The sequence below is a fragment of the Callionymus lyra genome, chromosome 8, assembly GCF_982586985.1.
Source record: "Callionymus lyra chromosome 8, fCalLyr1.hap1.1, whole genome shotgun sequence".
NCBI classification, from domain to species: Eukaryota; Metazoa; Chordata; class Actinopteri; order Syngnathiformes; family Callionymidae; genus Callionymus; species Callionymus lyra.
Window position 1 is genome coordinate 26,342,042 of NC_141825.1, and position 24,079 is coordinate 26,366,120.

At 38.7% G+C, this 24,079-nt stretch overlaps 1 protein-coding gene across 1 annotated transcript; it reads right to left on the bottom strand.

The window, feature by feature from the left end:
- Nucleotides 1-1,232: 1,232 nt before the first annotated feature.
- Nucleotides 1,233-22,683, bottom strand: ticrr (TopBP1-interacting, checkpoint, and replication regulator). The gene is made up of 21 exons (XM_087798015.1): nt 21,980-22,683; nt 20,729-20,960; nt 18,929-19,161; nt 18,601-18,820; nt 17,039-17,177; nt 16,073-16,188; nt 15,741-15,932; nt 14,609-14,754; nt 14,254-14,354; nt 12,618-12,711; nt 12,228-12,310; nt 11,949-12,164; nt 11,155-11,239; nt 11,009-11,081; nt 9,919-10,044; nt 9,758-9,848; nt 9,634-9,692; nt 9,298-9,569; nt 6,468-8,694; nt 2,571-2,693; nt 1,233-1,549 (listed from the first exon to the last, which is right to left on the bottom strand). Exons 1-21 carry the CDS (start codon nt 22,613-22,615, stop codon nt 1,464-1,466), a joined length of 5,550 nt encoding a protein of 1,849 aa, XP_087654141.1. The 5' UTR covers nt 22,616-22,683; the 3' UTR covers nt 1,233-1,463.
- Nucleotides 22,684-24,079: the final 1,396 nt, after the last annotated feature.

The window sequence follows — 24,079 nt, forward strand, 5'->3', positions numbered from 1 at the left end:
TTACCTCTTTTTTTACATACGTAGAAGACAAAAACCGAAATTAATAAAAACAAATTAATAATAAAATTCGTTTCATTTAAAAAAAAAAAGAAAGCGTCTCAGTTCAGCAACAACATCGTTTTTTTACATTTTCTAAAATGATTCGTTTCAGGCATAACATCATCATTTCCTCAAGTAAGTTTTTCCAAGTGATCCATCAAGTTGTATTTCTCTGCCGGAACAGAGAACAAACCTAACCAGAGGCAATATTTAGTTTTTTTGGAAATATTGGGGTGGAAAAAAGGTGCAACAGTTGCACTTGTTTGACACTAGAGGGAGCCAGAAACAATCTCCTCAATCGTCAATCTGCGGTTTAATCTACAGGAGTGTCAAACTTTTTCCAAAGTGGTTCACATTAGGGCTGAAGGTTTAATCGCATTTGTGATATAATCGCGATATTCAAAAATGCGATATAATAATCATATAAAATGTGATTATTATATCGAAGAGGTTGGGATTATATTCAATGTTCATCAATCAATAATCATATATTATTGTGTAAATGATATTATTGTGTACGACAGGAACTTAAACACAGGAGAAACAAAAATCTTCAGTAAGAAAAAGAAGAATGACTGACTAGTGTTTTCACTTTTCTTTACTCTGAAGTTTGTATGATTTATTATTGACTCATAAATATGTTTACATCACACTTTTAGTTTTTACACTAGTTTTTAGTGTTTGCAGTGAATATGTTTGTTTACAAGTGTCATTAGAGGAACTAAATAAACCTTTATTTCAAGGTTTGCTTCATTTGACTTTATCATAAAAATTACTTCATAACTTTATCTTGAGAATCAAAGACAAATACATTTTAATGTAAAGTTTATCATTTATTGGATTAGATTAAAAAAAATGCATAAAAAATAGGAAATTGAAAAAATAATTGCATAAATAACGCAATATTTCGGAAAATAATCATAATTATATTTATTTTCAATAATCGTTCAGCTCTAGTCAACATTGTACGAATGTTAACTAGCATTAGACAAATGTGAAAATTAACTTCATTCAAAAGAAAAGCTTTAATATCTTTTACTATTTAACACAAATTGACAAACTTCAAGAATGTTTTGTTTAAAATGGAGTTAAAGTCCCGTCAATGTTTAGAAACCAGGACAATTAATTTAACCAAACATATCTAATATGCAGTTTACACACACGAACACACAAAAGAATCCACAAAACAAGAGTTAAATTAATCATTAATATTTATTCCAAACTTACTATAGCAACCATTTACATATATACACTCAGCCACATGATTTAAAAACATGATAAAAGAGACGTATTAACAAGGAGATCGTTGGTCACATATATGAAGCCGTCCCTCCAGACAACCCTGGACTAAGACTTCTATCTGGACCAGACCATGTAAACCGTGTCGTGGTTGAACAAGTTAACCAACACCTGCAGGACTGAAGTCAGTGGATGAGTCTCTTCCTGCTGTAGGTCCTTCCTGAGGGGGGGCGTCTGGTGGGTTCAGGAGAGAGAGGATCGTCTACTTCGTCTGCAACGAGGAGAGAGACGTCAGACCTTCTTTGTTGAAGCCAGAGAATCGTTTCCTTAAACGTCTTTCATGAAATCTTTTCACTTACGAGTATCGACTTCATCTTTTCTCTTTACCATCAACTTCTACACAGAGCTTCATTCGTGCCAATGAACCGACCAATCACAGAGACCGTGGAGAAAGCTTGTTTCTGATTGGCTGTTTGGTTTCATACGACAATAACGTGCCGGTAAAAGTGTTGCATTCAAGTGCCTTTGAACATTAAAGCGTTCACTTCTGCAAGAAAAAGTAAAAATGTCGAAAGAACAATAGTTTGTTTGCTTCTGCCTGTTGTCGTATGAGACAAACCAGCCAATCAGAAACAAGCTTTCTCCGGCCTCTGTGATTGGTTGGTTCATTGGCACGAATGAAGCTCTGTGTAGAAGATTTATTGAATGTAAAATAGATTTGTTTGTTCAAAACAAAATTACATCAAGCCGTCACTGTCACAAAAGATATTCTCAGGTGCTCAATATTAACAACAAGATACATCTACTGTGTATATATATCTATCTATATACACACACACACACAACACATACACACATTCTTTTACGTATGACTATCATACAACAGTCCTTACATCCTCTGCAGCTAAAGGAACAAATAAATCCTTATATACCCTGATGATGACTCAGGACGAGAGGATACAGTGAGTCCAGCAGCTTTTAAAGCTGATGTTTTGACACATTTTGTTTAAAAACATATGAAAGCAGTTACTACCGAGGACGAGAGGATACAGTGACTCCAGCAGCTTTTAAAGCTGATGTTTGGACACATTTTAGTTTAAAAACAAATGAAAGCAGTTAAGACTGAGGACGAGAGGATACAGTGAGTCCAGCAGCTTTTAAAGCTGATGTTTGTTCAAAACACTTACATCAAACTGTCTCTTAAGCACGAAACATATTCTCAGGTGCTCAACATTTATAACTGCACGCTCGACAAACAGACACAAATAAAACGCCATAAAAGGTGTGTTTACCGTCTTTTCTTCTCTTGCTGGACGTATCCCTTGTTCCCTTGAACAACAGTGGAGACTGAGTGAGAGCCAGGATCCCACTCGCTGTAACGTGTTTCCTTTTCTTGGAGCTCGATGGTGTTGATGCTGGAAAAATAAAGGACGAAACACAATGTTATCGCAGTCGGCAACTTGAATGAAATGACATTTTTAAAGTAATATTGTTCTTCATCATCTTCACCATCTTCACCATCATCATCATCTTCATCATCTTCACCATCATCATCATCATCATCTTCATCTTCATCATCTTCACCATCACCATCATCATCATCACTATCATCTTCACTATCATCATCACTATCATCATCATCACCATCATTATCTTCATCTTCATCATCCTCACTATCTTTCTCATCTTCACTATCATCACTATCATCATCATCTTCATCACTATCATCATCATCGTCACTATCATCGTCATCATCACCATCATCATCACCTTCTTCTTCATCATCACCATCTTCATCATCCTCACTATCATCATCATCATCTTCACTATCATCATCACTATCATCATCATCATCATCACTATCATCATCATCATCATCACTATCATCATCATCACTATCATCATCTTCACTATCATCATCTTCACTATCATCATCATCATCATCATATTCATCACTATCATCATTATCTTCACCATCATCATCACTATCATCATCTTCATCACTATCATCTTCATCACTATCATCATCATCACTATCATCATCATCACTATCATCATTATCTTCATCATCATCATCATCATCATCACTATCTTCATCATCATCATCATCATCACAATCATCATCATCATCATCTTCAGTTTAAGAGTCTTGAGAAAGATTGTGGAGTACGACTCGGGGGCCACATGCAGCCCATTGACTTCATTTATGTGGCCCCTAATGAAGTCAGAGTACAATTTATTCGAGTAGAAAACATTTCTGACATCTAACAATTTATTTTTGTGTTTTAGAATCAGAACGAGAAACATTTGTTGCCAGTGTTGTGAAGACAACATAGGAATGTGGCAGAGCAGAATAAGAGTGAAACAAGAGAACACTCAAAATAAGCGATAGAAAAACAGACCTAAGCACCAAGGCAGCCATTGTGCCTTGTTTTAGGATCTTTCCTTCTTTCTATCTCTGTCTTTTTGTAAGTAAGTAAAGTAAGTAATATTTATTTATAGAGCGCTTTTCCAGACCAGGGTCACAAAGCGCTTTAACAATCAAAACAATATTCAATAAAGTATATACTTTAAAGATCAAGATAATACTGAGAACAACACAGGAGTTCCAGAAAATCAAGGAAAAGCCTGAACAAATAGAAACGTCTTAAGATGTTTCTTAAAGGAGTCAGTAGATCATCAAGCGCAAAGAGAGAGAAGATCGTTGCAAAGCTTAGGAGCAACAGTCTGGAAGGATTTCTCTCCTCTGGTCCTGAAGTTCAGGAACCATCAGTAGATTCTGATCCACAGACCTCAGAGCCCGAGCTGGGGTGTAAGGCTGGATCAGATCAGTGATGTAAGGAAGGTCTGACCATGAATAGATCTGAAAGTAAGAACCAGAATTTTAAAGTTGATCCTGAAAGAAACTGGCAGCCAGTGAAGAGTTTTAAGGAGAAATGTGAGTTCTTCTACTTGAGCGGGTCAGAATTCTCGCTGCAGAGTTCTGAATCAACTGCAGACGAGACACATCCTTCTTGTTAAGACATGAAAACAAACTGTTACAATAGTCCAGACGAGAAGAAACAAACGCATGGATTATAAGATCCAGATCATGTTCCGACAACATTTTCCTAAGTTTAGAGATTTTTCTCAGTTGAAGGAAACAGTTTCTGGTCAGTTTTCTACAGTGTCGAACAAGAGACATGTCTTTATCAAATACAACACCCAGGTTTCTCAGGCTCAGTTTGACAGACTGACCTAAGTCACTCAAGTACTGACTCAACCCTGGAATCTTATCATCAGGAGCAATCACCAGAGTTTAAGTTTTGTCCACATTTAGCTGTAGAGTGTTTTCACTCATTGTTTGATTTCTAGCAACAATTGACTAAGCTGTTCAGCCTCTGGGGCTCAGTTGGATCAAAAGAGCAGTAGAGCTGGATGTCATCAGAAAAAATGTGATAAGAAACATCTGGAAATCTCTGAATGATTTTACCGAGGGGAATCAAGTACAGCAAAAACAATAAAGGACCCAGAACAGAACATTGAGGGACTCCACACAACAGATCTGCCGATTCAGACCTCATTTGATTGGCAGATACACTAAAACTGTGCCCAGAAAGGTAAGATGAGAACCATTCTAACACAGACCCAGACAGTCTTCATCCCTCAGTCTTCTCAGCAGGATCTGGTGATCAACTGTGTCAAAGGCTGAGGACAGATCCAAGAGAACCAGAACAGTGAATTTACCCGAGTCAGCCGACATCATGATGTTTCTGGACACTTTCAATAAAGCTGTCTCCGTAGAGTGATGTTTACGGAAGCCAGACTGAAACTTCTCATGGATGTCGCTCTGATCCAGGAACAAAGACAGCTGCTCAGACACCACCTTCTCCAAGATCTTGGACAAGAAAGGGAGCTTAGAAATAGGCCTGAAATTACTGAGGTCAGTTGGGTCTAAGCCTGTTTTTTTGAGCAGAGGCTCCACAATGGCATGTTTAAATGCATTGGGAAAAACCCCTGTGGAAAGGGAGAGGTTCACCATATTGGTAACCCAGGGGCCAATTACATCAAATACTTTGTTTCTTTGTCCCTCAAAATAATTAAAGTGAATATTGAGATCATTTTTTTAAAGTAAGATTTTTATACAAATGTTATTGGCATTCATTCATTTTCTACCACTTTATCCCTTACCAGGGTTGTGGGGGAAACTGGAGTCTATCCCAGTATCATAGGGCTAGAGGCAGGGGACACCCTGGACAGGACGGCAGTCTGTCTCAGGACACACAAAGACAGACAACCATTCACACACACGCTCATACCTACGGACAATTTCCCCAAAGTTCTCAATCAACCTCTGTATGTTTTTGGACTGTGGGAGGAAACCGGAGTGTCCGGAGTAAACCCACACAACACGGGGAGAACAAACAAACTACACACAGAAAGGTCACAAGTTGGCTCGACCTGGAAGCGAACCAGCAGCCTCATGATGTTGTGCTGCAAGTTAGCCCACGTCGTACCAACAATAATCTGGGTTGTGATTGAAAAAATACACTTAAATATTGAGATATTTTGTGTAAAATGATATATCGATACTCAACAGCACTGTATCGATTTAATTTTATAAATATGATACATAATATTTCAATAAAGAGTATACAAGATACATATACTGCCTGTGTGTGTGTATATATTATATATATATATATATATACATATATATATATATACACACACAGAAAACACATACACACATTCTTTTACGTATGACTATCATACAACAGTCATTACATCCTCCGCAGCTAAAGGAACAAATAAATCCTTATATTCCCTGAGGGCGACTCAGGATGAGAGGATACACTGAGTCCAGCAGCTTTTTAAAGCTGATGTTTGGACATATTATGTTTTAAAAACAAATGAAAGCAGTTACTACTGAGGACGAGAGGATACATGGACTCCAGCAGCTTTTAAAGTTGAAGTTTGGACACATTTTGGTTTGAAAACAAATGAAAGCTGTTAAGACTTCGTCAAGAGTCATGTGGTCAGTAACTCTTGCAACACCAATATATGGTATCGATGCATGTATGGTAATACACACCTCTAATAATACAACAGGACATTAGGTTCCAAGGCAGTTACATGACAGAACACATGCAACAATCTTTGGATAATTGATGTGTGGTTCGGTAAATCAAAGAAATAAAGTGTCTTACCTGAAAAGAGCTCGTCCGTCACATACTCCTCTGCTGCCAGTAGTTCACTCTTTCTACCGATATTTTGACCGCAAGTCTCCAGAGAAGATCGATTTAAAGTTCTTGAGGATGTCCTCGTGCAGATCGGCGAATCCTCCAATTCGTGCAACCTGCTCACTCCCAGCTCAGCCTCCTCCAGAAGCTCCTCCAACAGTGGCTCCCCCTTCGGGTAGAGATCCTTCCCCACTTTACCCCCCTGGGCCCTTTTCCTGCGGGGCCAGCTGTTGAGGTGGTCCGGGGTTGATTTGCCAACGCTCTTCGGCGAAGGAGTGAGTGGAATGATATCTGCGTACCCCAGAGGAGAGATGGGGTGGCGTGTCGGGGTGTAGGACTGGCAGATGTGGGTCTGGACACCTCTACCTTTCCCAGGTGTGCCTTTAGCCGGGGTACAACTTGTTGGTGAGACACAACTGGGATCCCGATGCTTGGAGCATAAAGCCAGCGGACTCTCCACCTGAAACGGTTTCACGCCGACCAAATGACCACAATCACCATCAGAATCCACAGAATCCGTACGCTTGAATTTAAGTTTGGGCAGCCCTGATGTCTGCATCTCCATTTCTACTTTATAGGAAATATTCTTTTGGGTGGAAACCCCTTTTCTCCGGGAAGGTTTGGGCGTACACCTCGGGGTGGAGAATCGGGGCGACAGCATCTGATCGGCGTATCCTAAACGAGCCGCGGCTTCTCTTTGTTGCCGATCGGGCGTTTGTCGAAATCCATATTTGTATGCTTGTGCCGTTTTGGGAGTGTCCGACAGAAGATCTTCTCCGGTCTTGGAGGGTTTCCGTGAGAAGCTGATGTTGATCTTGAGGCCCTCGCTGAACTGCGACCTCACTACGGACGCGTTGACGATGTCCATGTCGTCGCTGTCTGTCGTGGAGCTGAACTGTGACGAGTGCAAATGTCGCGAATCGGATTGTGAGCCGCTGCCATCCTGACTCGTCACCGGTTCGTTCTGTCGGTCTAGGTCCAGTACTATGGGATCTGCAAACTTTGTGGACTCTTTCAAGGGAGTTCCTTTTGGCAAAGATTGAACATTATCCGTAGTGATGTCTGAACTTTCTCCACACCTGGTCCGTTTTACCAACGCTGCTGTGGGCGATGGACTAGCTACGGTCCTACAAGGTGATGCCTTCTGTGCCCTTTTAGTAGGAGTTCTTCCAGATCGCGTCACCATTCCACGCAAAAGACTTGGACTTGACATTTTCACTGTTCTGGGGGACTTGGATAAGTGGTGGTCTTTTGCCAGTGCTGGCGATTGTTGACCGAGGTCTATTCTCTCTGAGGGCTTGAGATCTTCATCAGGAACCAAGTTAACACATTCATACCCCGAGAGTCTCTGCAGTTTAACTTCACAAGAATAGGGATTTACAGAAGTCTTTTTTGGGGTTTCGAAAATAATCCTTTGCGTCTCGACGATGGACTTGTTTGGGGTTTTCGGAGAACTCCGAGTAGTGCGATGAGGAGAACTCGAAGTGACGACGCTTCCCGACACGTCGCACTTTTTTGGAGTCGCAGGATGACTTCCCAGATCGACGCTAGAAGATACACCTTCAACCATAGTCCGTACCGGAGTTCTGAGAATACTCTTTAATGGGCTCTGCAAGGGGGGTTGTCGGGTCGGTGTGCACAGAGGAGCGGCAAAAGATAAAGTCCGTACCGGAGTTCTGAGAATACCCTTTAACGGGCTCTGCATGGGGGGTTGTCGTGTCGGTGTGCGCAGAGGAGCGCCAGAAGATACAGTCCGTACCGGAGTTCTGAGAATACTCTTTAATGGGCTTTGCATGGGGGGTTTTCGGGTCGGTGTGCACAGAGGAGCGGCAAAAGATAGAGTTCGTACCGGAGTTCTCAGGATACCCTTCAATGGGCTCTGCATGGGGGGTTGTCTGGTGGGTGTCACAACTGTGGTTCTTTTGGGTGTCCTTAGTAGGCCAGACACAGGGTTGTGTTTGTTGGGCGTCAGTGGACCCTGCAGGGGGCGGTTCATCGTAGACGTTTGCTTCAAAGGAGATCTGAAAGGACTCCCCCTCAGGGACATCATGAGCTCAGGGGAGCAGCTTGCAACAGGAAGAGGGGAGAAACACTTCCTAGGTGTTGGGGGCTTGGGGGTTCTTGGTGTGCGACAACACCCAGGGGTTTGGGGTCCACATTTTCCAGGGCTCTTGATTGGGGTTTTAATCGGGCTCTGAAAAAAAAAAAACAGCATGATCAAAGTTGAAACTTCACAAGTGATCAGTAACTTTAAACAGGTTCAAAATGTAATGTTGTGGTTCAGAGGGCACAGAATGTGACTCACTGGCCCGAGCAAATCAGGCACCATATCAGTAACGCTCTCAAATGATCTTATCCAAGAATTAATATACACGTTCATTCTTTGATTCTGTGCTGCCACCACAACAAATCCTAGGTTGTGTTTACAACACTGGCAATATACAGCAAGTTTCCAATTCTAAACAGATTTGGTAAATCTTCCCAGCAGCATATTTACGACTTTGTTCATTTTTGTGTTGCAATTAAAATTCCAGCCACTAGATGGCAGCAGTCATGATGTCCTCAGCACCAGAAGGAATAATAATGACATCCTGTGAAATCCCGGCGACGACTCCAGCAGCTTTTAAAGCCGATGTTTGGACCTATTTTGGTTGAAAGCGGTTACGACTTTGTTACGAGTTAATAATACAAATATATCCTTCCAACAGTTTCAGAATAGATCCCGATCACATCTGGGGTTACGTGGGGTATCACCAGATTCTTGCCAAAACACACCCTAGTTTGACGTTAGACGTACCTCAAAGACACTAGAGTTGATTGAGAGACGCTTCCGTGGGGAACTTCGTTCTGGGGGTTTGGGACGCCTCGGAGAACCGGCCGCTCCGAAGAGAAGCCGCAAGGGAGAGCGTACGGTCGTGATGTCGAGACCACTGGCTGGTCTGTCGTGAAGGTTCATCTGGGAGGAAGAGAGAGCTTTGTCCAGGTTGCGCGACGGACGCTGAGACGTCGGGTAAAAGGTGCTCGAGTGCCTCCTGGCGAACTTCTTTATCCTGGGACTTCTTCTTAGATCTGAGGAAAGCAAAACGTTGATTCAGATTTAAACCGTCAAAGTCTCTTAAACAATAGAGAATACCTTCTGCAGGTTTCACTGGCGACTCCTCCACGATGCATTCCTCGTTTGAGAAAGACACTCTGAAAACACATTTTAAACAAAATGTCAGATCATTAAATACGAACAGAGGCGGTAGTTGAATTACCTTCCACTCTTTTGTTGATACAGGAGACGAGAAGACACTTGTTTGTGGAGCGGCGTATCAGACACTTTATTAGTCCGAAGTCTGTCTCCCTCTGAACAAAAAATTAAATAAATCATAAACATCGTTTGATTCTCATAGTGGACTTCGAATCTTTCATGTACCTTCGTGAAGGCGCTTGCGTTTCAGTCCTTCCATGGCTGAGACGGAGCGGCTCCGCGGCAGTTTGCCGGACTTGGACTGTGAACTCGACTCCTGGTTGAACAGATTTCTTCTCACCTTGGTCACTTCTGAGAGCGACGGAGAGAATATGTGTAGAAAAGAAAGACAATGTTATCACAACATAGACGTTTTTGTCTTAATATTGCACTAAAACATTGGTTAAGTTACCATTTATAACATGTGTTTGACCTTTTTACAAACACATGCAATTGTATTTAAATATTTTATTTCCAACACATTCACAGACTTCTGTGTGAAACTCAATTATCCCACAGAAGCCAAGCAAATGCCACCTAAAATAAAATAAATGGGGGCAATCCATGGACAAAATGAAACAAAACGAGATTCTGTGCCACATGATCAACATTTCAAGAAGATAACAAAATGGCTATTTTTCCTGGTCAGACAAACGCAGACGATCATTTATTTGATTTATTTTTCAATTATTTTAGTATGATTAGTATTTTATGAATGATTTTTTTTATAACCATTTTTTATTTATTATTTCTTGTCATTCATTTTAACATGTGTACTGTAGGTCTTAATATAATGTGTATATATGTGTTTTGTGCATTTCTGACAACTTCAATTTTAGCCTGTATGGGAAGAATCAAGATATAACTTAATGAAACTACACTTTTGTGTTGCCATTTTTAAAACAACTCATTGACCACGTTATATAAAACAATAAAATACCATTCAATTGGAGATAAAACATCTCAATATCAAGTTCATATGAATACTGTGTGCATTGACTCTGAATGCTTGGGGTTAGGAATATCCTTTTTTCTTTTTCGCTCCTTTTTTCTCCTTATTTTGAGGAAGAAAGGGGAGTTTGTGTGAAAAAAAAAAGGTCAAATATAATTGGCATTTATTGATGTTGGTCTCAGTGTTATCTTGATCTATTAAAGTATATATTTAATTGAGTATTGTTTTGATTGTTAAAGCTTTTTGTGACCCTGGAATTGAATTACTTACATTTTAATGTACATTCAATAATTTATTTAAAAAAATAAACCTCTTCAAACAAACCTGTCGTTTCCTGCTTCGGAGGTTGTGGTTCAGCGATCGGCTTCTCCAGAGGAACAGTGACCTTGGACTTGGACTAAAAAGTGAGAAAGAGCATAAGTCAGGATCGAAGAGTTACTTGAATATTTAAGAACACGAAACCCACTCACGTCTTTTGCCTTTTTAGTGATTTCAATTTGACGCATCCTCTGGGACGGTTCTGTGGCGCTGCGGTGGCGAGTCAACATTCCACTCCTGGTGACGAAGACAGTTTGGTGTTGAAATGTACGAATCAAATTACACGAGAGTATTTGCTCTAGTTGAAGTTTCAAGTGAATTTAACATAAAAAACAAAAAACTATGTTGTGTTGCGTTAACACTGACAATAAAAGATTCAGATTCATTCAAAATAAATCGAATTATTTTCTTTTTACATTTCTAGCTTTTGTTGAAAGGTAGTTTATTTTGTAATATTTTATTTTTGAAGCTTTTCGTTGAAAAAAAAATGCCCCTAAAAATCTCAGTAACAGTATACAAAACACACGTCTCCCTTCTGGATGACAAAACTCTATATTATGTAATAAAATAATAGGCAGAAAAAATATATAATATAATAATATAATATGTACTAAAAATGAACGAGAGCAATAATGTTAGAAGAAGAAATAAACAAACGTTTCTATTTGTTCAGGCTTTTCCTTGATTTTCTGGAACTCCTGTTGTGTTCTCAGTATTATCTTGATCTTTAAAGTATATACTTTATTGAATATTGTTTTGATTGTTTAAGCGCTTTGTGACCCTGGTCTGGAAAAGCGCTCTATAAATAAAAATGACTTACTTACTTACAAAAAAAAGAAAGTTCAATTCAAACATCTACAATAATAAAAACAAAATAATCCTTTCAAACTAGAAAAGATGCGTTAAGTGTTAACATGCATTGATGACAAATGAAATCCTCTCTGACCTTCTCTTGTCTGCAGAACGTTTCCTCAGATCCTGAAGACAATCACTGTCCGTCCTCGAGGAGGGAGGGGGGGCGGTGTCTGGGGAGGTGGTGTCTTTGCCGACAGAGTCGTCGCTGAAGAAGTCGGCAGGCAGAGCCGCCGCCAGCACCTCGGGGAGCCGGGTGCCCAGATTGTGGTAGATGTTCGCCAAGACTCCTGGCGCCGACTTCAGGAACCTAACACGTATGTCGGGGTCATGAGTAGGACGAGCACGAGCGACAGTAACACACATGACTCACCTGGGAAGGAGGCTGTCCTGGAGAAACTTCTCCAGAGTAGTCGGGTCTTTGGATAAGGAAATAATCCGAAGTACATCTGCCACCTGAGAGAGAATTTTTGAATCAGACAATGTGTCGAAGTGTTTTAAAAAGAATGTTCATTGTCATCTTGAATATTAGCCTTTTCCGTGTTTTTGTGTAGTTGATGAGCTCAATTTTGTGGGGAAAAAGCAGCAATATGTAATAAAAACACATCTTTAATGATGTTAAATTAAAAATATTCTTCATGTTAAAATTAGCTGGCAGCCAGGATTTGAACATTTTTTTTAGCCAATTTACATTTCTTTTGAATGAGTTCTATATAAAATAAATATTAAACAATAAAAGATAATTAATATATCACTTGTTTACCTCTTCTGCTACTTCGTCGACATCCAGAGACTCGTAGTGTTCCGAGAAAGGAGGTCTGCACAGCTCCAGCCTCAGCAAAGCCTGGACTTCACACCTACAGGACAAGAAACGATTACGATCTTTGGAAAAAGATTTCTTTCCAGGGTCGCAGTGTAACCCTTTCCTCTGTGAGAATAGGCAGGGTTGGCTCTTCTGAGAGTCCCTGGAAATCCTTTTTAATGTCATCATTGTCTGATTCTCAGGGCTAAACATGGATGCTCTGGATGACAGCAACACAATCTGTTTCTTTTCACAATAAAAGTTGCTAAATTAGCAATAATGCTGCTTTAAAAGCGTTTGTTCATTTTTTTAAATTAAAATTCCAGTCACTAGATGGCAGCAGTCATTATGTCTTGCCCAGCTAAAGCAACAATGAAATCCCACCAGAGCCTGGCGATGACTTAGGACGAGAGGATACAGTGACTCCAGCAGCTTTTAAAGCTGATGTTTGGACATATATTGTTTAAAAAAAGGAATGAAACTTTGTCATGAGTCATGTGGTCTGTAAATACTACAACATCAGAGTCAAGTACTGGACAATACTACACATATATCCTTGTTACTACACTATCACAACACCAGAGTCAAGTACTGGACAATACTACACATATATCCTTGTTACTACATTATCACAACACCAGAGTCAAGTACTGGACAATACTACAAATATATACTTGTTACTACACTATCACAACACCAGAGTCGAGTACTGGAAAATACTACACATATATACTTGTTACTACACTATCACAACACCAGAGTCAAGTACTGGACAATACTACACATATACTGTATACTTGTTACTACACTATCACAACACCAGAGTCGAGTACTGGAAAATACTACACATATATACTTGTTACTACACTATCACAACACCACAGCCAAGTACTGGACAATACTACACATATATACTTGTTACTACACTATCACAACACCAGAGTCAAGTACTGGACAATACTACACATATATACTTGTTACTACACTATCACAACACCAGAGTCGAGTACTGGACAATATTACACATATATACTTGTTACTACACTATCACAACACCAGAGTCAAGTACTGGACAATACTACACATATATACTTGTTACTACACTATCACAACACCAGAGTCGAGTACTGGAAAATACTACACATATATACTTGTTACTACACTATCACAACACCAGAGCCAAGTACTGGACAATACTACACATATATACTTGTTACTACACTATCACAACACCAAAGCCAAGTACTGGACAATACTACACATATTTACTTGTTACTACACTATCACAACACCAGAGTCAAGTACTGGACAATACTACACATATATACTTGTTACTACACTATCACAACACCAGGGTCAAGTACTGGACAATACTAAACATAAATACTTGTTACTACATTATCACAACACCAGAGTCAACACTACACAATACTACACATATTGTTCCTATAGTATTACAATACATTGCATTGTTGCTCCAGTATTGTAATATGTATTTTAACGATTCTTGGCGATACAATCCCCTAATCGAGTCACATCCTTGTCGGTCATGTGTGTATAAACCAGGTTAAGAAATCTAAAGAAAGGAAACACTCACTCTCTGAGTTTGTTCTCCACATCTTCTGCTGCTGGATACAACTGTCTGATGGACTTGCTGCTCTTGAGAAGGTGCTTCTGAACCAACTGCTGCAGCGTGACCTAAACCGTAGAGATGAGATTATTATTATTATTATGAGATGTTTCAGGGAAATGTATGAGAATGGAATTGAAAGTCTGAGGTAGAGTCGGTAAAACAACTTCATAATAATAACATTGATACTACAAATATTTCTTAACTATGATAAAACAAGTATTTCAAATAATATATTCAATCTTTCAGAAGACAAATGAAGAGAAAGACAGAAGAAAGTTCAAGTCTACATAACATGATTTATAGAAACAACATGATGTACCTTCAGGCCTTCGTTGTTGTCGCAGAACGTTTTAACATCAGACAGCAGTTGCTGCACTAGATTAGAAAGTGGTTCCTGTTTCTCCACGACAATCTGCTCGTGGCTGGACTGAAGGTGAGCCTGAAGATCTGCTTCACTTGTGAAACCTGAGAAATTAAACAAAGGTGTTGTCAAGCATTAAAATAGCTTGAAATGAAAATGTATAACGAACAGACTTGAGATCCACTGTCCAGGGTTGAGTCAGTACTTGGGTGACTTAGGTCAGTCTGTCAAACTGAGCCTGAGAAACCTGGGTGTTGTATTTGATAAAGACATGTCTCTTGTTCAACACTGAAGAAAACTGACCAGAAACTGTTTCCTTCAACTGAGAAAAATCTCCAAACTTAGGAAAATGTTGTCGGAACATGATCTGGATCTTATAATCCATGCGTTTGTTTCTTCTCGTCTGGACTATTGTAACAGTTTGTTTTCATGTCTTAACAAGAAGGATGTGTCTCGTCTGCAGTTGATTCAGAACTCTGCAGCGAGAATTCTGACCCGCTCTAGTAGAAGAACTCACATTTCTCCGATCCTTAAAACTCTTCACTGGCTTCCAGTTTCTTTCAGGATCAACTTTAAAATTCTGGTTCTTACTTTCAGATCTATTCATGGTCAGGCTCCTCCTTACATCACTGATCTGATCCAGCCTTACACCCCAGCTCGGGCTCTGAGGTCTGTGGATCAGAATCTACTTATGGTTCCACGCACACGGCTCAGGACCAGAGGAGAGAAATCTTTTCAGGCTGTTGCTCCTAAGCTTTGGAACGATCTTCCTCTCTCTTTGCACTTGATGGAGTCTACTGACTCCTTTAAGAAACATCTTAAGACGTTTCTATTTGTTCAGGCTTTTCCTTGAATTTCTGGAACTCCTGTGTTGTTCTCAGTATTATCTTGATCTTTAAAGTATATACTTTTTTGAGTATTGAGTATTTTTGAATATTGATTGTTAAAGCGCTTTGTGACCCTGGTCTGGAAAAGCGCTATATAAATAAATATTACTTACTTACTTACTTACCGAAGTGAAAAACAAGTTGTCAATGAAACTTCTGTTATAGTAGCAATTAATGAAAATAGTTAACGTTATTTTACTGACCTGCAACTTTGACGCCTCTCGATTTGTTGCGCTGCCTCTCAGATTTGCTCGTTCCTTTCTTATCAGTGAAGGCCTGCTTCGGCTCCTGCTGGTTCTTATTGGCTTTTGCGTTGAGTCGAGCCACATTTAACATCTGCAGAGCGCGGCTCATGGTCTTCATCTTCTGCTTCACTGGAGTGCGATGTGTGGAACCTGTTGGTGAAAAGAACAGGGAACCGGCGGATCAAGTTGGATGGAAAAATGAAACACACAACTATATAATAGCAGATAATAATTTAAAAAGGTACAATAATATCAGATACATGTTCTAAAAAGGTGCTTAATGTACTTACGTTTATTTCCTCTTTTGACATCTGCATTCTCAGGTGCTTGATAGAGTTCTGCCAGATCACAGCACAGCTCTTGTTGCGCCTCCACTTGACTTTGGTCTTGAACTACATGCATGAGTCTGTGGAGGGTAGAGAGACATGTGTTCTCACATCACACACTGCATCAGACGAACACTGCTCTGTTTGTTTATTTAGCAGGATTTAAATCAGGGCTGAACGATTATTTAAAAAATATATTATTTTTATGCGATTATTTTCCGAAATAATTTTTTCAATGTCCTCTTTTTTATGCATTTTCTCTAATCTAATACAATAAATGATTAACTTAACATTCAAATGTATTTCTCTTTGATTCTCAAGATAAAGCTATGAAGTAATTTTTATGATAAAGACAAATGAAGCAAACCTTAAAATAAAGCTTTATTTAGTTCCTCTAATGACGCTTGTAAACAAACATATTCACTGCAAACACTAAAAACTAGTGTAAAAACTAAAAGTGTGATGTAAACATATTTATGAGTCAATAATAAATCATACAAACTTCACAGTAAAGAAAAGTGAAAACACTAGTCAGTCATTCTTCTTTTTCTTACTGAAGTTTTGTTTCTCCTGTGTTTAAGTTCCTGTCGTACACAATAATATCATTTACACAATTTTAATTGTGTGATTGCATAACTTTGATGACACACACACATGGTGTCAGGATGTAAAGTTGTTGAAAACACTGTAGTTTGTTTCTTCTGCTGCTCTTTAGCTTCTCCAGACGTCACTGATCAACAGGTTCAAGCTTCTCTCTCCTCTTGCTCTCAGCGCCGCTCACTCATTCTGACGGCTCGACAATTAAATGAACATTCTATAAAATCGTAAACTCTGCGATACAATAATAACATTTTTGAATATCGCGATTAATCGTTCAGCCCCAACTTAAATCAAGTATGATGATTACAAAATAAAAAAGAATCCTCATACCTCAGGGACTCCATCAAATTGGAGGTCACACCAGAACGGTCTGAATGAGGAAACCAATTTTCCAACACTTCAGATGTTTCAAAACCATGTTTGAGTTCGTAGTCGGCCCATTCAGGCACCGGATGTTGCTTCAAGTGGTCTATCGGTAGAAAAGAACGAGTCTCAAGATTTGAATTTACAGACGTAATAAGTAACAAAGAGGAATAATCTCTGGCTGGATGACAACAGCACATGTGATGAAAACCTCAAGTTGTTATTGTAGTAGTGTTGTAGTGTATTAAGTAGAGTCTGTTGATTGAAACTTTCAAAAAATTAAACAAAGTTAAATAGAAAAGGATGCAATAAACACTTACTCTGACTCTACAGTAGGGGGCGGCAGAAACGAAAGAGACAAAGTGCCGTAGTTCTATTAAAAGAGAAGTAATGTTCGCATATTGCACTAGTGTAGACAAAAAAATAATGTTTTTTCGCCGAAAATGTACTTGTTTTCACAAATGAGGTTTGAATTTTTACAGATTAAAAAATATTTTAATGTCCGAATCAATTCAACTCATTGCATCATAATATCCAGACCTTGCTGAAAAAAGTGTGTTATAGGTTGATTGCTGATACTAACTACACATGGACCTGTATTATGTCACTAAAACAAACAAACAAAAAAGCCTTTTTCCCCAAACCATTTGGTTTGGTAACTAGGGCTGCACGAGATATCGAAAAAATATCGATATCACGATATTGGCACGTGCGATATGAATATCGAAAACATGTGATAATTTATCATTTTTTATTGTATAAATCAAGCATTTCTTAAATTTGCACTTCGACCAATCAGTGTCACGTTCTGTTAAGTTGTCAATTTGTACTTCTATGTCTCGTTGTTGTTTACGTCTCCGTCTGTCTGTGAACCATGCGGCGCAGCTTGTTTGGCTCGGTTGCTATGGCGACGCATCTTGCTGGCGCTGACTTAGCTCAGTATATACACCGAAGTAATACTAACTTATGATCTACTCAAACACTTGTGATCCAGTCACTCGTCTCTTTCAACCTCCTTTGTTAAAGCAACATATTGTAAGAACTTTTCATCTCGTCTCAGTTGTTTTCTTATAAGATCGTGAACTTCCAAACAAACCTGTCCGTCTTCACCGTATGCTAACGAGCTAAGTTGTTAGCGTCATTTATAAAGTGTTATGTGTGTGTGTACAAGGATTTATTATTGATTTGGTGATATCACGACGCGCCGGCGGCTCCTCTCTGATGTCGCTCAGTTTCGCGGGAAATCGATGCAAGTCCCGCGAGACTGAGCGTTAGAAGAGATATTTTTTTTCAGATCATGTCAGCGGAAATAAACAAAAGGGAAATATCGCATCCTTCTATAAACCCCCACACCTCCCCTACAGTACTCGCATCTGCGCTACATTTTTAGGTGAAGGTAAAAATATTAATATCAATATCGCAATTCAAGACACCAATATCGAATATCGCACATATTTCTAATATCGTACAAACCTAATGTCAAGTCTGATTTACAACAGGGTTATAATCCGTCTTCCTCCGTCTCTTACCATTGTCAACGTCTGCATCTTCCATTTCAACCGACAGGTCTTCCAGGATATCACCGACAACTTCAGGAAAATCAGCCGTCATTCCTTCAGAGGTAACAGGAATAACTTCACTGGGCGAAATGTGGTCGTGCTGAATAAATCCAGTGAGGAGAGCAGAGCAGGTGGACAGTGGAGAGAGGACGGCTGACAGAACCATCCCGTCGATGGTGACGTCGGCAAACTGGAGATAAAAACAATTCATTAAAATATTACTTTGAAGGAACACTGAACTTATTTGGTGCATTCTCTCTTTTATGTACTGAATACTGCTGATATGAAGTATAATTACCATATACATAGAAGACTTGGACAGTTCCCCGAGGAGATCTTGAAGAGCACCAGCTCCAGGAGTTTCAACGTTCGAACAGTGCAGGAACCATGACTCGGTGGCTGTTTTCGCCAGATACGACAGATCCCAGTTCAGCAGAATTCCTTTCAAACACACTTCCAGCCCCTTTGTTGGAAAAGTAGGTCTGCGAAATAATGGTTCTGCTTCGATGGAACAGCTAACATGGACGTCACCTGGAAACATGGGAAAATGTTGACAACGGCATCTATGAAAAAATAATTTCTTATGCATGTTTTTTTGCTTATTTCAATACAAACATTAAATAAGGTTCGAATTTAATCTTTATTTTTAATGCATATTTTTATATTTCTAACAAAATGCACATTTTATCCCCATTATTGTCTAATACAAGGTAACTTTTATTATAATAAAAACATAAGAAATTGTGTTTCCACATTTTGTTTTGGCTTTGCCGGCGTGTTCCCTATTGCAGTCCATCGATGAGCTTCACCAGAACTCAGTTCTTCTTAAATAATTAAGTAAGAAAGCAAGTAATCTTTATTTGTACAGTGTAGGCCCATGTGAGGAGGTGCTGGAGGAGCTATTTGACACAAAAAGAACATGTTTCTTTCATTCCAGTACGAGAATAAAAATGTTACATTATTTCAAACACCGCAGAAAACTGAACAGAAACCGTTTCCTTCAACTGAGAAAAATCTCTAAATGATCCAGACTTACACCCCAGCTCGGGCTCTGAGGTCTGAGGATCAGAATCTACTGATGGTTCCTGAACTTCCAGACCAGAGGAGAGAAATCCTTCCAGACTGTTTCTCCTAAGCTTTGGAACCATCTCTGTGTTTGATGATCTACTGACTCCTTCAAGAAACATCTGTGTTTGATGATCTACTGACTCCTTCAAGAAACATCTGTGTTTGATGATCTACTGACTCCTTCAAGAAACATCTGTGTTTGATGATCTACTGACTCCTTCAAGAAACATCTGTGTTTGATGATCTACTGACTCCTTCAAGAAACATCTGTGTTTGATGATCTACTGACTCCTTCAAGAAACATGTGTGTTTGATGATCTACTGACTCCTTCAAGAAACATCTGTGTTTGATGATCTACTGACTCCTTCAAGAAACATCTGTGTTTGATGATCTACTGACTCCTTCAAGAAACATCTCCGTGTTTGATGATCTACTGACTCCTTCAAGAAACATCTGTGTTTGATGATCTATTGACTCCTTCAAGAAACATCTGTGTTTAATGATCTACTGACTCCTTCAAGAAACATCTGTGTTTGATGATCTACTGACTCCTTCAAGAAACATCTGTGTTTGATGATCTGACTCCTTCAAGAAACATCTGTGTTTGATGATCTACCGACTCCTTCAAGAAACATCTGTGTTTGATGATCTACTGACTCCTTCAAGAAACATCTGTGTTTGATGATCTACTGACTCCTTCAAGAAACATGTGTTTGATGATCTACTGACTCCTTCAAGAAACATCTGTATTTGATGATCTACTGACTCCTTCAAAAAACATCTAAAGACACTTTTATTTGAACTTTTCCTTGATTCTCTGCGACTCTTGTGTTTGTCTTGTGTGTCTTGATCTTTTAATGTATATATTTTATTGGGTATTGTTTTGATTGTTTAAGCGCTTTGTGACCCAGGTCTAGAAAAGCGCCCTACAAATATCACTTATTTACTTACTATTATTCAGTGTATCCTAAAACTTAAAATAATCCAAGCGTATCAAAAACGTATTGTTTGTTTCTGAACGCCACTAACCATGAGTAAAACGTAGAATGCAACTTGTTCCCGGGAAGGCGACGCTGTGCGGCGGCTTAGACGACAGCAGGTGTTCGACACTGGAGCAGAACGTAAACGTGTCACGTCTGCACCGGGGCCGGCGTCGGTCGCACGAGGTCATGAGGGCGAGCACTGGGATGACTTGACCTTCGACCTGTGCCAACACCTGAGCCAGCTTGTTGGCACCGACGTTATCCTCGTGAGACGGAACCTAATCAACAACAACAAACAACTTTTGGTGAATTCTGACAAACAAAATATATCTTTCGTGGAAAACAAAGTAGAGTTTATGTTTATTGTCAACAAACTAGTGTTTATGTTTATTGTCAACAAACTAGAGTTTGTTTATTGTCAACGAACTAGAGTTTATTGTCAACAAACTAGAGTGTATTGTCAACAAACTAGAGTTTATTGTCAACAAACTAGAGTTTATTGTCAACAAACTAGAGTTTATTGTCAACAAACTAGTGTTTATGTTTATTGTCAACAAACTAGAGTTTATTGTCAACAAACTAGAGTTTATTGTCAACAAACTAGAGTTGATGTTTATTGTCAACAAACTTGAGTTTATTGTCAACAAACTAGAGTTTATTGTCAACAAACTAGAGTTTATTGTCAACAAACTAGAGTTTGTTTTGTCAACCAACTATAGTTTATTGTCAACAAACTAGAGTTTGTTTTGTCAACCAACTATAGTTTATTGTCAACAAACTAGAATTTATGTTTATTGTCAACAAACTAGAGTTTATGTTTATTGTCAACAAACTAGAGTTTATGTTTATTGTCAACAAACTAGAGTTTATGTTTATTGTCAACAAACTACAGTTTATTGTCAACCAACTAGAGTTTATGTTTATTGTCAACAAACTACAGTTTATTGTCAACAAACTAGAGTTTATGTTTTGTCAACCAACTATAGTTTATTGTCAACAAACTAGAGTTTATGTTTATTGTCAACAAACTACAGTTTATTGTCAACCAACTAGAGTTTATGTTTTGTCAACAAACTATAGTTTATTGTCAACAAACTAGAGTTTATGTTTATTGTCAACAAACTAGAGTTTATGTTTATTGTCAACAAACTACAGTTTATGTTTATTGTCAACAAACTACAGTTTATGTTTATTGTCAACAAACTAGTGTTTATGTTTATTGTCAACAAACTACAGTTTATGTTTATTGTCAACAAACTACAGTTTATTGTCAACAAACTAGAGTTTATTGTCTCACCAGCTGCTGTGGTGTGCTGTCAACCCAGTGCAGGACCACACGTCTCTGGACCATCATGTCATGGATGTTCTTGGGGAGGATGAGCTGAGAAACATCTGCTTCTCTGTCTGTCTCCTCCACACACAGATAACTGACCAGTTGTGTCCAACTTCTTGGCCACTTAGACACCATGAAGACAAAGTTCCTGCCGCTGCTCGAAGCATCTTCCTGGACCACGGATGGATTCCCGGAGCGACTGGACCTCCTGGGCCTCAGAGACACCTTGGTGGGTGAGGTGATGTCAGGCTGATCCCACTGGAAGTCCAGGACCACTTCTTTCAAAGCTCTCTGGACCGACGAGGACCTGTTGCGATGAGACGACGACGCGTCCTTCACGTCAAACATGGCGTCCAGCTCTTGCTCGAAGTCCTCGAAAGTCTTGACGCGAAGCTGCTTATAGTCCGAGCCTCTGGAGGCGAGACTTCCATTCCGGCCGGACCTGGACTGGAAGAACTTGTAACCCCAGCGCACCTTGTCGAAGCCATACTTCAGGCCGTACTGGAGCAATATCCCAAGAATTCCTCGCTTTAATAAACGTTGTTTCTCTTGAAAATCCTCGTCCACGTCCACAACAAACACGAGGTTATGAAGAGCCATGTCGTCCAACAACGAGGCTCGGGATTTAAATCCGTTTTTTTAACGCCATGACGGCAGAGGAGGCGAGAAAAACTCTTTCGCGTCACATTTCGATCTCGACTCTCTTTAATATTTTTCAAATGGCGACTCAACGGCTCGCGCCTCTTGAACGAAGCCCCGCCTCCGCGCTGGGATTGGCCACTGTCTGGACACGTGACGACGCGAAGCCCAACCAAGATGGCGCTGGTGTTTATGAACTAAAATCGAATTGACGTGAACTTTAATAATATTTAGTAATGATGCACTAACGTTTATTGATTTTCTATATGTATATTTTGTATTATTATGGCGTTAATTTTATGATTAAAATTTTAAAATAAATTATATTATTATTTAAATGATTGTCATTTTATTACCATTATTATTTATTTTACTCGTATTTTAAATGATGTGTACTGTACATCATACTATAGTGTTTATGTATGGTTAATATTGTTTGTGATCTGAAGTGACCACTTAAACTTTCCCAATGTGTGAAAAATAATATTAGTCTCTCAAAATTAAGTAATGTGTTTGATTATTGTTTGCTCTATGACTCTCTTTTTCAAGTTCAAGATATTTTATTGTCAAATATGCATGTATCGAGACATACAGCATAAATGAAACATTTATTTATTTATTTGTATTATGTTAATTCGTTTGTTTGGGAAGTATTTGTGAGAAAATTGAAAATACAAATGAAGATTTAGGTTACTTAAGAATGTAAATGTGAAAAATATGTTATATATTACTCATTATAGTTTTCTTCTATATACTTTGTAATGCACTAACTTACAACATTTCACATTATTTCTATATTGGACTTGTTTCTTCAGTATTCCATACAAATTAAGTATTCCCTTTTTAAGGTACGACATTTTTATGTTTAACAAAAATAATATTTTCGAAGTATACAGAGAAATATGCCATTTTACATAATATCCAATGAATACAAATACTACATGTAATATTTTCTTCTACAAAATTATATGGAAAAACAAAGACAGACATAAAATTGAAACATAAAAATACAGGAATATGATAATAAGTAATGTTGAGATATTCTACTAAAAGAGTTTCAAATCATTTTCATTTAATTTTAGAGATAAAAGCATTGAACCCCTTATACAAGATGGAAAGCAAAGGTTTTGCTTTCATGAATCTGATGTTGTGTATTATGAAGGATGATAAGTCAAGTCAAGTCAAGTTCTTTTATTGTCAAATATACATGTATTAAGACGTACAGCATACATTCAATTGTGGTTCTCTCTGACACACGATGCAAAACATTAAAGACATTAAACTCTTAAAACAATTAAAGACTTAACAGTTAAAGACTTAAACAGAGATTAATAAAGACATTCAAGAAAATAAATAACCAACAAAATGAAGTAAATAATCAACAAACTTAAATAATCAACTAATAGACAGGATATAAACAAAACA